We start from the raw sequence: 15,661 nt of genomic DNA on the forward strand, positions 1-15,661 counted from the left end.
CTGTTTAGGATGCACATTTTCTCCAAAACACAAAAACAATTGCAAAGATAAAAATCATTTGAAACTACTTAGTTCTGGGACCTTTTGTTTATTTCGAATATCTGCTTCCATCAGTTAACATTGTAAATTCCTGTTTAAAAGTTTCCATTTATTTACAAAAAAAGAAAACCTGAAAGTGCAGACATAATTAAACTTTGTGGTATGGTTGATGAATTAAGTTCACTCAATTTAAATGCCATGTTTAAATGTAATTATATACCTTTCTATATTTGTACAAAGAGTTTTTAAACCATTTTTAGTTTCAAAATGGTTTACATCACAATATGCGTTACATGCTGTTACTTTGAGAAGTAACCTCCATTGGATCATCAAAAAACAACAAAAAACATGTCTGTTATCCCTTCAGCACTTTCAATGCAATAGCAACATGTTTCTTTTGTAAAACAAAGATTAAAAAGAAGAACATTTACATGGCATGTAGCTTAATTAAAAAAAAAAAAAAAATTAATATAACGACTAGACATGTACTCACGTTTTAACACTTACAGAAAAAAAAACTAAAAATGTGCTTCTGTTGAGCAGCTAATAATGTGAGGACAAAATCATCGACCTGTTGAAACACTCTGGTGAGCAGTGGTGTATTTTCACCAGAAATAGTCTCTGCACTAGTGACTAATCCAACACTTGTAAAACATCTACTATGATATAATTAAATATTTATTTGTTGCTTGTACTTAAATGTATTCCAACAGAACACACTAATAATATACTAAATGGCTGTCAATGGAGACAGATGTTTTTAGCAGCCAGAGGGTGTAGTTATGACATCTACCAGCAGGGGCAAACTGAGCCAAATGTATTAGTAGAAAAGGCCTAGTTTTGAAGACGACACCTGCATTTGACTGAGAAATCTGAGGAGTTTTATTGGCACATCGACACAGGTTTGTGTAAACAAAGAAATACAAAAGCAACAGTGTTTGTTTGTTCTGAATTCCTTAAGATGTTAATAATGATCTACGTGACAGGGTTGTGCAGAATGGAAGAATTTGCTCTCTTTTAATTCATGAGTGTGATTTGTGTTGGCCATATCTAACAGGAAGTTTAATGGAGTAACAGGAAGAGAAAATTTTATATATATATATATATATATATATATATAAAATCTATCAATCTATCCATCTATCTATGAGTCACAAGTTAAATATTTTTATTGCAGTCCCAATAAAATAGATTAATGGCGCTGCTGTTTTTTTGTGAAATGCCCTTTTGTTATTGAAATATAAGATTTACCATATAACATTTTAATTTCCAGTTAATTTCACTGTAAAAAAATCCATAAACATGGGACACAATATACTGTATTAATATGAAGAAATTTCCTGTATTGATTTTTTTTTTACAGGTGTTTTGTCTGTATTTTGGATTTTGCATGCAATGTGTTTTAGAGTTATTGGAAATGTCCATAAAATTTATAGACAATGCCCTGGCAGATTTTATTTTATTTATTTATTTTTATTTTTTGAATTTTAAATGTTTTTAAAATTTATTTTGAATTTTGGTTCTTTGAATTTTGGAATTTCTACTTCTATACATTGACATTCAAATTGCAGTTCTTTTTTTCTAACACAATTCAAATGCAAGAGTTAAACTGAAATTTAAAACATTATCACTTAATTCCTGAATGGTGCACAACCCTGTTCCGTTCTGAATGCAAGTGTATAGGCTAGTGTTTATAAAAAAAATTGGTCAACAAAAAGGAAATCATACTCTTGGTTTAGGCCAAATAGTTCTTTTCAAAGAAAGTCTGAAAGTAATGAAGACCCAAATTGTTTTTATTCTGGTTGCTCTTTGAAAGTCTTCAGAATATCTCGCTACCTGCAACCACAGCTCTCCACCACCATGTCCTCGTACTGCTTATACACCACATTATTGGCCGAGTCTATGTAGAGGATACTGATGGGGCTGAGTCTGGTCGGGACGCAGCAGGTCGGAGGTGTGGATCTGGGATCCATGGAGTTCATGAGAGTCTGGATGATGGCGTGATTGGTTGGCTCCAAATGAGAGCGGATGGGAAAGTCGCAGACGCCGTCGCAGTGAAAGGCCTCGTACTCCAGAGGCGCGATGATCCAGTCGTCCCAGCCCATTTCCTTGAAGTTGACGTGCAACTGCTTGCGGTTGCATCTCTGTTTAGGATTCTTGGGTGGTTTTTTCCCTCGTGGCAACGGTGCCCGACGCATCCGCCGCTGGGTGAAGAGGTACTCGTAGACGGTCTTGTTGTCGTGACCTGACCGGGCTTTGATCTCGTTGTAAAACAGCCCTCGCTTTTTCGTACGCCCAAACACCACAAAAAAGGCTTTTTCCTTACTTTGCCTTCCCATCCGACCCAGGCCGAGCAATCGCAAGTCAAGCGGTCGGCCTTGATCGACGGCGTCCAGCTCGAAGCAAATCTGAGGAGCGTTTCTAAAGTTCTTGAACAGTTTCCAGATGTCAAACACTTCCCAGTACGGGGCGCTGTGAGGGTCAAAAAGTCGAGTCTGCAGCAGGATGGGTCTGTGCTTACCTGAGGCACAGGTGTACAGTCTCAAAGTTACCAAGCCCTCAGTAAACGTGGCCTTACGAGAGTCCATGTGCTTCTTTCGGAGGATGCGCAGCTCTGCGCCCAACAGACCCTCCTTCTCCATTGAGCTGATGTTGAAGAGGTACCACTGACGTCTCAGCAGGGGCCCACGGTCATCTGCAAAAATTAAGGTCAAAGGTCAATAAAAATAGTCCTTGCATTGCTTCATTAGTTTCATTTTACAACTTGTTTTTATCTAGCATAACAAACATTTTTTATAATTTTCATGTACCATTTTCATAATAATTGCATGTTTTTGAAGTTACCATGCTATAACTATGTTCTTGTACGGAGTATTATGGTAATGTTGAATAGTTTTGGATATCTGCAATGGTATTAACTCAATTTTTTTTTTTACATTTTCTGTGATAATACCATGATTTTTATGGTGATTTACCATAAATAATACCCTGGTTTTTGCACATGATATTAAAATAATACAATGTTGCTTTTACATGTTTTATGGTAATACCATGTTTTTTTTTTTTTACGTTTACCAATACTGTGTTTTTACACAGCAAAAAAAAAAAAAAAAAAAAATTAATTATAGTGTTATAATTATGTTATAATTATAGTGTTACCATGTTTTTTGGATACAATATGTTTTTATCATTTACCATATGAATAATATGATTTGATATGGTATAATAATACCATGGTATGATAATACCATGTTTTTGCACTTGGACATACACAATGATTTTTTGTACACAATATCATGTTTTTAATATTTACAGTAGGATTATGATTTATCATGGTTTTGTACTTGAACAATACAACACTAGCACAACACAAAAAAGTAGTACGACTTGCTTTTCATGTGCCATTTGTATAATAATTCCATGTTTTTTGATGTTACTATGTTAATACCATGTTCTTGTACAGAGTATTATGGTAATGTTGAATAATTTTTGACATCTGCAGTGATATTATCTGATTTTAGACACAAACTATGGTACCATGTTTTTTTTATTTACTGTGTAATTTACCATAGTAATAGCCTGGTTTTACACATGCTATCAAGATAATACAATGTTGGTTTTACATGTACTATGGTAATACCATGCTTTTTTTACATTTACTTTGGTAATACTGTGTTTTTGCACAGTAAAATATTTTATTATTTGGATGTACAATAGTGTTACCATGTTTTTTGGATACAATATCAAGTTTTTAACATTTACTGTAAGAATAATATAATTTACCATGGTAATACCACGGTTTTGCACTTGGTATGCACAATGGTTTTACCATGTTTTTTTGGACATGATATCATGGTAATATTTTGACTTGTAAGACATTTCTCACGGTAATGCCATGGAGTTTTGGGCATGCATCATATCAGTACCATGTTTTTTAGACATTTACCATGGTTATACCATTGCATGTGGTGTCAGGGTATTACAATGTTTTTATTTGGACATGTACAGTGGTGTTACCATGCTTTTTTGGTCATAATACTATTGTTTACAATACTATAAACATTTACAATGATTTACTATAGTAATACTATGTTTTTGTTCACATTGTATTGTTGTGTTTTAATGGTAATGGTAATACAATGATATCATGTGCAGTAAACACCATATTACATGAATAAGGCAACCATTCAGGAACGTGGAATTTCCAACTGACTCCATCATTGTACTTTTTGTAAGGGACGACATTTGTTTTTAGGAGTAAAAGAGTAAAATGACCGGTCACTTTGATCTTTTCTACCAGCAACACAGCTAATATTTTCCATAATCAAAGCTCACACATCGTGATTATGAGAGAGCACTTTCTCTCTGCAGGCAATGCAATATGAAGGCAGTGCATTATGAAAATCAAAGGTTTCATTTTATCCAAGAACAGTTTGCTTTCAATAGACTATTAAAACCAGACGACCTCGGCCTGGAGACCACAACATACTGTAAACACAGCATTATTATCAACCTGCAGCTATTTACCAGTGGGCCTACCACCGTGACATATGGCTTTCACTAACATAGGCTGAAAAGACCATCTGAAGCGCATGTGCAACTGAGAGTGCAACTGATTAGTGCTGTATGAGTGTGTGTGGAGACGTAAATTACACCAAATGGATGTAGCAGGACATGATGTGTGGTGCATTTTTAAACTTAAATAATTATAACTTATAAACTCCATTTACTCCCTTTCATGTTGATCCAAACCTGTATGACCTGTATGATCTCCAAAAGGAGATATTTAGCAGAATGTTCCATGCTGCTCTTTTTCATGCACTGAAAACCTCCTTTTGTTTTCCACAGAGGAGATCGTACAGGTTTCAAGCAACGAGTGTAAGCAAATGATCATTTGTAAGAAAACTTTTCCTTTAGGTGAGGGAAAAATGCATGCATTTCTCTTTCTCAGTGTCTACAGAGGATGTGGTAACTATAAATCTGTGAAGGGCATTTCACACGGCATAAACTAAAACCATTCAAAGAGGAGCTAGCCTTTGAGCTACATAAAGCAGGGCCATTTAAATGCCACTTTAAACAGATTTACTTTGAAAAAATAAAAACACATTGAGGCCACCTACTTGTAACCGGCCCAGGAGTTTATTTACTTTAAGCAGAGGTCCATCAAAAGTCTTATGCCAGATGCATATTGACACAGTTGGTTTGGGTCAGAAGCACGGATTAAAAAAAAAATGATTGTGTCGATTTGGTGTGCAGTGTAATGCTAAGCAGAAATAAGATGTTTTCAAAATATATATCCACTGACTTTTCTTTTGTATAAACAGAAAAGGACAATTTAGCCTAAATGCAGTAGACTTCAAATGGGTAGTTGACGTGAAGTTTCAAGCAGTGACAGCAGTATCCTGCTGTTTGAAAGCCTATAAACATTTTCCTTTCTGAGTTTTTGGACAGTTATGATACCTGCAGTTTTTATGGGTTTGTATTATTTGAGAAACTATATGGAATATAAACTTAATGGAACATTTATTCTCATAAATAATTCATTTTTCACACCACAAGACTATAAAGTGGACTTGTAAAAATCTTAAACATTATTATATATATATATATATATATATATATATATATATATTCAGGAAAAAAAGGATATAGTACACTGACAAGTTGTCACAATATATGTGGTAAGTTGTCTAATTATTGGCTTTTCATATATATATATTTAAAGTGTAATATTTCATATGTATTTCATATTTTTATGCAGTTGTTAGGCAAATGGATGAACAATCAAATCACAATGTTTTATTTTTTGTTTTTGTGTGTAACATTTTTGCTGTTTCATGCATTATTTAGCTGAAATATATATATGAAATACATATGAAATACTACACTTTAAATATTAAACGGCCCTTGTGACAATTTACCAGTGTGACAACTTGCCCCTGTTGTCTCTATAATGCATACAACAGAACTCTCCAATGCGAACCAGAATAAACAGGCATACCTTGTCCTCGATCTACAAAGCTTGTGATGGTATTGGCCATCCCAGCCTCCTGTAGGACACTAGTATTGACCTCTCCGCTGGTCAGTGACCAGTACAGGGACAGCATGTAGTCATGGGGCGTCACTAAAGGGTATTTGGGTTCCTCGCTGTCCTCCAGCTTTACCGCGCCTGACGCTTTCAGATGCGCAGATGCCCGCTCGATGCTTTTCATTACGCCGCCGTTAGTCTGACCAGCCCTAAGCGCAGCCGGCGCGGCGGATTTCTGTGCCGAAACTCCTGTATTGTGTCCCGCTTGGTGTTGGATGCTGGAAGAGGATGCGACTCGCGCCGCATCCTTGGGTACCCAAGAGCGCGCTGCCTCCCTGCGCCCCAAACTCACAGGGACCACGGCCCGAGCCGGGTTACTCTCGGCCTTTATTAGAGGTGGACCGGCCCGGATGCGAGAGATCTTCGCGTTGTCGGAGGGCTTGACGAGCGTCGTGACGTTGCGCGCCACCGGTAACCGTGAACTGGGTTTGGCCGCTCCGGCGCCCCTGTGACCGGCCACTCCGGCGATGGAGAGCGCCTGCGGGATGAAGTCCAGGTATAAGAGAGTCCAGAAGCCCAATAAAAGAGGGAGACTAGTCAGAACTTTCATCCTCTGATCTTCCTCTGAGTTTCGGTGATGGAGAAATGACCAACGGCTCTACCATGAACGGGTTTGGAGAGGTAAAAATGAAGCTTTGGAAACGTCTGGTCGATTATTCTGCGCAAATCATTGCCATGAGCCCCTCTCTTCAGAACCATAGTGATCCAGCTCTCTGTCGGAGTGGAGATCCAGGAGTAGGTACAAAAGCGCAGTGTCTCTCGGTGAAGTCCGGAGGTTCTGCTTGATATCTTGTAAGAGACTTGTTTAAAATCCCACTTTTTCCAAGAGGGAAGGATGGCGTAATGCGCTCTCTCGCTCGCTCGCTCTTTCTTTCTCCGAGTTTGAACAAGGTCCAGTGAAAACAGCACGCACACACACACACACACACACACACACAAACCTGCAGGTGCTTAAGTTGTGCGCAAACCTGAGCGCAGGAATTGGAAGCGGAATTCCAACGCAAACTGGCTTAATTACTGTCTGATGTCATGCTGTCCAGATTTATTCAACTGCAATATTTCTTCTTAAAGCATGAGTCACTGAATACATAAAACCAAAAGCTTTGCATTAGGTCACCAGAATAAAGCACTGCTTAGGGTCCTCGATTAATGAGCCACGCGTCAGATCTGATATGCAAATGATCTATACATGATTTAATAAAATGATAATACCAAATACATGATTTGATATGCAAACTTTCACCCAGAAAGCTAGTAAATTTCACAATTAATAACAAAGAAACAGCAAGCAACACATTGAACTGAACATTCAATTTTGAAATCGAAATTCTATTACTTTCTTGTAAAAAAAAGTTTTGTTTTAGTTATAACTTAGCAAAAAGTACAGTGTAAGCTGATGTGCAAATGCTATTACATATGATTTATATTCATGCACGCTTAAGAAAAAAAAAGTTGTATTGAACGAAATTAACAGGAAAAGTAAAAAAAAAAAAAATGGTCAAAAATTTTATTCAGTATGAAAAATTGCTGTATTACTGTATTGCTGTAATACAAAATCATTTTTGAGTCAGATATATTGCATATTGCATATATATATATATAAACAAAGTCTTATTTATTTATTTATCTATATATTTACAATTATTTATCCATTTATTTTTATTTAATTCTATTTATCTATATTTATTTTATTTCCTGATTTTATTTTTTATTTATTTGAAATAAATACACAAAATGACAGACACCATATAATATTAAATAATGCCTTTTAATATTATAATTAAATATGCAATATGACATACATTAGTACATTTATTATCTTTATTATTATTTTAGATTTTCTGGTTATACAGTACAATTTAAAAAGAGAAAATATGCAATTATCTGACTCAAAAATGATTTTGATTGATGTAACTAAGTAATACAGCATTTTTTCATATTGAATACAATTTTTGACCAATTTTAACTTTTTTTTTTTTTTTTTTTTTACTTTTCCTGTTAATTTGGTTAAATACAACTTTCGTACAATCATAACTGTGTATGAAAACGATTACAAGCGCTCACTGGTTTACCGCCTCTATTGTTCATTTCTGTTGGAAATTGCGGTGATATGTACTTATTGGTACATATTTTATATCTTGTGATGAGATCAGATCAAATGAGGTGAATGGATTTAAAATTCAATTGCCACATCATCTAAATATCGTCACACTGGTGTAAGGTCAAATGTCACATGACAGATTTGAGGTTTCTGGGATGTAGAATCTGGCACTGCACTCTGTTTCTTCTCAACCTTGACTATACATTTGTATTTAAAGCCTGTGGAGAAATCGTTTATTTCCACAAGTCAAATATATGGACTATTGGTAACGCTATGTTAGACACCCACACACACTATTCCAATCCTTCCCCAACATTAAAAAATATCCACCTCCGTAGACAAACAAAGAAGGGAATGGAGAGTGTTTCAGATTGTGCAGGTGAAGCTCAGAACACACACACACACATAAACATGCTCATCCAGGGGTAAAAACCTCAGTGCTGGCCAGCAAACGAAGTGAACGCAGCACATTTCAACTGTCCGAGATGTCCGTCTCTCAGGATGTTTTCAGAAGGACAGAGGAAACACGGCTTGTGGTTTAATCCACACCTAGACGTATGGATCACCAGGAAGATTTCTTCTGTGTGGATATACAACAGACCACTAGTCTACGACCACTAACCAAAATACTTCCCTTTTGGATTTTTCTAATTTAATACAAACATTAGCGTTACAGATCATACAACTGAACTGAAGGTGAATTTTAAAAAAGGTAGCATGACTTTTTAGTATCTAGTTTGTCTCTATTGCTTAATGACACTCAGGAACATGAATAAAACTTGATGTTCATACTTCAGCATCATTTGAGGAGTTCCAGTCTTGAGCGTTAGTGAAAGCCACTTGGCAATAATAGTAACCTAGAATTATTAATAATAATAATGATAATATGATAAACAAAATATATAATTAAATAATAAAAAAGTTTATTATTGCTTCAATATTTATTTTATTAATACATGTTTATCATTTTATTAAACTGTATTATTACTAATGAACTAGAAAAAAAACAATAAATAAATATTAAGAAATTATATTTATTGTTTATTATATAATACAATTTAATATTAATGCTATTGTTTTATTATTAATTAAATTATTAATATATTTTTTATTTAGATTTATTATATGTTTGTTATTATGTTTAGCATATTTTAAGAGTAGTAGTAGCAGTAGTAGTAATAATAATAATAATAATAAAATATTTTAATAAATTATTTTTACTAGAAAAGTTTATTACTTTATTACATGTTATATGTCATTATTAATACTCGTTTATTATCATTTTATTATTTATTATATTGTATTAGTAATAATAAACCAGAAATAACAATAATAATAACTTTAATAAATGATTTTATTTGTTATATTGATACATTTTAATAGTTTTTTTTTATTATTGTTTTATTAATTATTATATTATGAATATCGTTTATTTATTGTTTATTATTATTGTATTATATTTTTATAATAATCATCACCATAATAATAAATGAACATAATAAATATAATAATAATTATAATATAATAATTATTATTGTTGTATTTTATTACACACTGAATTTATTAGTTATTGTATTTTATTAGTGGTACATTGTACTATTTATTCTAAGTTTATTTTTATTAGTCATTTTATTATTAAGTATAAACTAAAAATAATAAAAATTATTATTCTCACTGTTATGATTCTTCTTCTTATTATTATTATTAACAATAATAATAGTAATAACAATAAACTAAAAACAATAATTATTTATTTATTTATTTAAGTTTATTAGTAGTATTTTATTTCATTATTAATACATTGTATTATTTATAATATTTTATTATTACCAATAAACTTCAAATCATCTAAATCCTCTTCATTTTATATCATAATGTTTGTTTTAATGCTGAAATTTTAATTTCAAGGTTTGAATCCTAGATGTCCACTGTGCTGGCAGATATTTGGGCCTCACCGTACGTCTTTGACCCCCTTCACATTCCCCCAGATTGCCATGCTACGCTTGTATCTTTGTGCAGAGAAATGTGCTGTTGAGGTGTTAGACGTTGCAAAACCACAGACATTTCTCAGGTGCAGTCGTGGACAAACGAAATATAAAGACCTCTTGTTCTGGAGGAGAAGCCACAGTTTTGACATTTTGCTAATATGCGTGTGTTCTCGGCTTAACCTGTGCTGTGCTTCATCAACTCAAGTAAAGTTCAAATAAATAATAATAATTTAAAAAAGAAAATCAGTAATTTCAATGACCTTCCCAGGTATGGCAGTCACAACTTTAAAATGATCTGATATTTCCAGGTGTTGCATGATCATGTAGACCCTCTATCATTTATTGTTTGTATATCTGTGTTTTCAACAGCAGCTTGTTCTCCTCGTTGACAGTATGATGAATGTGTTGTTGAGTCTGGTTCATTCAAACATTTGGGCCACACTATTAATACAGACGATTTGCTGAAAGGCTTTTCTCAATGACAGATTGAAAAAATGCAACAGTGCCCCCTTTTGGACAACTTAGGTTATTACATTCAAAGGAAGAAAACAAAGGATGAAGGTCAAACTAAGTTTTACATTTTCTATTCATACGTCTGTGGGGGTTTAAATAACACTTTATAAAAATCTAAACGAAAAGACATTTTATATAACCTAGCAAAAATGGGGAAGACGGGGCAGTTTGTGTTTGTAGTTATTGATATAGTTATATTTCCCGTGAATTGTCAAATAATAGTTTAATACAGTCCATGTGACTTGTGCAAAATATTTCACATCTTCTGAAGCAACATGATAATATGTGTGAGAAACGGACTTAAGTTTGTCAGTATTCCTTGAAAATCTTCAAAAACTACTTTGCACAAAATACACAGTACAATCCATCTTATTTTTCCTGTAAGCAGTGTTGCCAAGTCCGCGATTTTCCCGCGGAATTGGGCAACACTGTTGCCGCGCGTTGTTTTTCTTGTTGAAGCGACCTCAATAACGTGATATTTAGCAAGTGGAATCCGAATTGTAATAGGGGAACCCCGCCAAAAAACGTGTATTTTACCCTCCAGAAAGCGATTTTTACCGAGGGACCCCCTCGAAATGCGATTGGGCTAATTTCAAGTGGCAGTTGGGCGGATTTTGTTGTGAAAACCTGGCAACCCTGCCTGTACGAGCGGGCTCGGCCATTTGTAAATGTTATGTGTCTGGCTTCCAATCTCATCCGCGTCCGTGTATTTTTAGCTTTACAAAACAGCTCGTTTTGCTGCTTGATATTGCAAATTGGTGTCTTACCATATTATTTTAACGTATTGTCTTAATTATGAACATACTGGTTTGTAGTGCAAACAGTTTTACCGTTTACTGCTCGTTGTTCCCTCGCCCATAGACTTACTTCCGCCTTGAACAATAAGGTGGATATTTTTGGTCTGAATTTGCGTATAATGTAAGAAAAATTTTAAACATTTATCCTAAAAATAATGCTTTTTATGATTGATATACTCTGAAGACACAGACACCATAAATGTATATTTAAAACTTGTAATGTCTTCAACAAACCAGCAGGTGGCAGTAAGAGCTATATTTTCAAACGCTCTCTTCAACTCTCATGCCTTTAATCGGTTGTGCTCGCATATAAATACTATTGTACTGCATTCTACTGTACTCAAAAAATATACAAACAAACAAACAGTAGCCTTTTTAATGTGCTATACACTAAGGCCATGCGACCTCATCACCGCATCCAGTTTTCCTTTCAAAAATAATTTTAGCGTTTTAATCTACATCTGTGAATCACAACAGTAAATACAATTTTTGTTTTTGTTCGTTTTTTCAGTTGCCTGCAGTGCCTTTAAGATGCACACTGCCAACATCCTTGTGCAATTAAACTGCCCAGTCTTATCTTTGTTTGCTTTTCTTGTTTACCTTCCTTGTCTGGCCTGTTCCTCGTATCGGCCAGAAATGGAACATTATCACAGACATGTTTCTGTTATACAAACAGGTTGACAGTATGAATATCAGTTTAGGTTTATATATTTTTAAAGCCAATAGAGACAAACCTTGCCTGCAATTGAACATTTGTGCCATTTATTTAATGCATGTATGAAATATATCCCTTACGTAGGGTTTAAGTACTTTAAAATGAGTTAACCTAGCAGCAGTGAGAAAAAACACTGCAAATGATTTCCATAAAGAGCGTTTTTATGACAAACGGTCGTTTTCGCCTGTCTTCTGCTCCACCTCTTGTGCAAACAAACCCTTGCTGTAGTTGAAAGTGAAAAGGCACCATTCATCTTCCAATGGGATGGCGTAATACGTGACAGTTTGAACATTTTCCAGAGTGTTCCATAGACTTGTTTTTCTGATACGCATTCAAATGTAGCAGGAAACGCGTGTATGTTAATGATGAAACTGTTTCGTGAGCTATGAGAAAAAAGCACAATATACTTCCTTGTCTTGTTCATTCAACCTGTAACCGGAGGCATTATGTTTTTCCCCAGCAGATAAAAGATAAACTCATCATGGAAACAGTCTAATTTTGCATCTAATTTTCAAAGATATTTTTACAGCACGACATTGGCAGATATAATCAATCACATGGGAATTTCCCCAAGCAGTTAATTTAGTCACGTCGCCTACTAAGCAGATTTCAATTGGTTTCCTAAATGTCACAAACAGCTGTTTGTGTTGAATTTGCTAAGTAGCTCATAGCTTGTGCTCTGATTCAGGTCTGTAAACTGAAAGTGTGAGGTTAGAGAGGCCATGTGTTTAACACACACCCTGTCATCAAGAAGTATAATGTTGCATTATCAAACAGATGATAACTTAAACCGTTCTATTAAACCATCTACTGCAAGCTTTTAAATATAAAAATGTCATTGCATAACAAAATATTAAACCAAATGGCATTTATTTTAGAGAGATAGCTCATCCAAAAATGAAAATTCTGTCAAGCAAAGGGGGTGGATTGGGAAAGGTCTAGGAGCCGAGATTCGAACTCGGGACGCCCGCAGCGCAACGGCGCTACATATCGGCGCGTTGATCAGGAGGCTCTTAGCGCTGACGTGTTCCAAATTTTCTTTGTTCTGGAAGTGAACTTCTCCTTTAAAGAAAGACAGTGCAGACACTTTTCACAAAAATAAATTAGGCGGAATATAGCGGTATGTTATTTGTTATTCACACACTAATAAACCTTGACCTGGGTTAAGAAATCCGGTCAATGTTTCTCATTTTAAAAACAAAAATAGATATAATCAAGGTCCATGCATGACCCTTTGCACTTTTTAATCAAAATATTTTCTATTTTTATCCTTCAATCTTAAAAGAAAACAGTCTCCATTCTCTTGGTATGCTTATATGTTTTGGTAGCAAAGCAGACAGGCATCAGCATGCTCCACACACACACACACACACACAGCTGGTTACAGTCATTTCTCTAGTGGTGGAAATTCCCCATTTTACACTGAGCCAATTAGATTACATATTAAAGACTGTCCCATTATTAAGAAATACACAAAGTTCATCTATCAGGAACCGGTTCATGTACAAACAGCATGCGAATCCAATGTACCAAACCAGCAATCAAATATTTGTTTTGATTTGATGATCTCTGAGTGTTTATCAGTCCAAACAGGCATTTGAAAGCCCAGTGTAAGGCCTTTCAGTACACACTCAAACATACTTAAAGTTCACCAAGAGACTTCAAATAAGGAATCATTTTCACTGTATTAGGACCTCAAGTTGCTTATATGGTTTCTTTACACCTTTGCTGAGCAAAATCATTACTTTCTGTTTATTCTTACTGACCCCAAATCGTCAAAAAGTTGACACTGTCAAAGCACATTGTCTTAACAGAAGATTGAAAGTTCATGCAAGAACTCTAAAGATCAACATTTCCAGTAACCCAATTTCTAACATTTTCTTGGTAAAAATATTGAGCCTCCCTGGAGGTTTCACCAATAGGCAACTTGAGGAACCACAATGGTGGTTAAGTTTTACTGTAAATGACTATAGCGCAAGGAGTTTTTTTAGAATAGATTTCTTAAATCTGATTTCTTTAATCAACCTAAAAAAAAAAAAAAAAAACACTATCTACCTTTCCTTTGCTTCTTGCTGATCCACAATTTCTGAGCTTAAACTTCACCCTCCTTAGCTTCAAATTCAAGTGCATCTGTAAACTGTTTGTCATGTCATAAATCCTCTTTTGCTATTAGCGTCTAGTTTCAGAGCCTTTAAATATCATACAGATCTGAGCATTTTCATAAAAAAAAAAAACTCAAGACATCTTTGTTTATGTGCATAAAATAGCTTTATTTTTAACAGATCAGAATCTGCATGCAGAAATCAATGATTCATTGACTTCAACATTAGATCAGTGATTTCATCTGGATGTGACCAAACAAAGCAGCAGATTTTTCTTTTTTTTTTTTTTTTTTTTTAATCATTGTACACCATCCACAGTAATGCACAGCTCATTCAACGTTCCCCTTAACTAATCCAGAACATCCTTCTACAAAACATAAATAGATTCGGCTTAAAAAGTCTAAAAGAAATAGAAACTCTGTCAATAGACTAACAGCCTTTGAATTTATGCACTACTGTATATAAAACAAATCTAAAAACCAAAAAAAATAAAATAAAATTATCACATGTACAACAGCTGAGAAGGGGGTGAAACACCCCCCGACCTGAAGGCAGGCAATAAAATATGACAGTTTAAATTAATACCAAAAAAATCATTTAAAAAAAGGAATTAAGAACATCTACAAAAACACTGAAAAAAAAAGTTAGTACTAGCATTGGTCATTGTTCCAAAAGATTTCTGTTGGTTTCACCAACAGGTTTCACGCTGAAAGCAAATACCGGGATGAGATACAAGAACAATAAAAAAAAAAATATATTTTGGCATTTAAATATTTGGTAAATAAAAGGCTGTCAAGAAATGGCTAAGTACCAAAGTTTTACATTTTATTCAAATGGCTATATACAGATCCCTGGATGCACAAAGTCTGTTTGCAGTGAACTGATTCTCAATCAACAACATCTGTACCTGTTAAAGTAGCTTAGCTGACAGTCAAGCAGCACTGTAGTGGATCTAGTCTCTTGTCGCACAAAACCACCACAGCAATGACTTACAAATATGAGGAATGTACCATAACACTATGGTTGAAATGAGTATACATAGTATAGCAAACCAATTTCAGGTTTTGCTCTCAAAGAATTTAGTTTCGAACACATACTGTATGCCCTCAATTTGGTTCCACCTCTGATGTTTTAATAAGGAAATAAAATGTTTTACAGCACACAGATTTAAAAACAAAAGACATCTGATAATGTAAAAAAGGCTACAGTAACCATCCCTTCTGTAGCACCGATCGTGACACTGACTGTTAACGGCTGGTCGATCCAAAGCCTTTAACCTCCGAATGGCTCCACTGCACCTTGTAGTGTTTTATTTAAA

At 34.6% G+C, this 15,661-nt stretch overlaps 1 protein-coding gene across 1 annotated transcript; it reads right to left on the reverse strand.

Annotated features, from left to right (window-relative positions):
- Window positions 1-1,197: 1,197 nt before the first annotated feature.
- Window positions 1,198-6,871, reverse strand: gdf5 (growth differentiation factor 5). The gene is made up of 2 exons (XM_051112942.1): window positions 6,041-6,871; window positions 1,198-2,734 (listed from the first exon to the last, which is right to left on the reverse strand). Exons 1-2 carry the CDS (start codon window positions 6,675-6,677, stop codon window positions 1,872-1,874), a joined length of 1,500 nt encoding a protein of 499 aa, XP_050968899.1. The 5' UTR covers window positions 6,678-6,871; the 3' UTR covers window positions 1,198-1,871.
- Between the last annotated feature and the right edge of the window lie 8,790 nt (window positions 6,872-15,661).

Source organism: Labeo rohita, chromosome 6 (genome assembly GCF_022985175.1).
Source record: "Labeo rohita strain BAU-BD-2019 chromosome 6, IGBB_LRoh.1.0, whole genome shotgun sequence".
In the NCBI taxonomy this organism is placed as follows: Eukaryota; Metazoa; Chordata; class Actinopteri; order Cypriniformes; family Cyprinidae; genus Labeo; species Labeo rohita.

Coding starts and splice junctions, on each gene's coding strand:
- gdf5 (XM_051112942.1), bottom strand. CDS start 6,677: ATGAAAGTTCTGACTAGTCTCCCTCTTTTATTGGGCTTCTGGACTCTC. Junction 2,735..6,040: donor CTTTGTAGATCGAGGACAAG/GTATGCCTGTTT, acceptor TAATTTTTGCAG/ATGACCGTGGGCCCCTGCTG.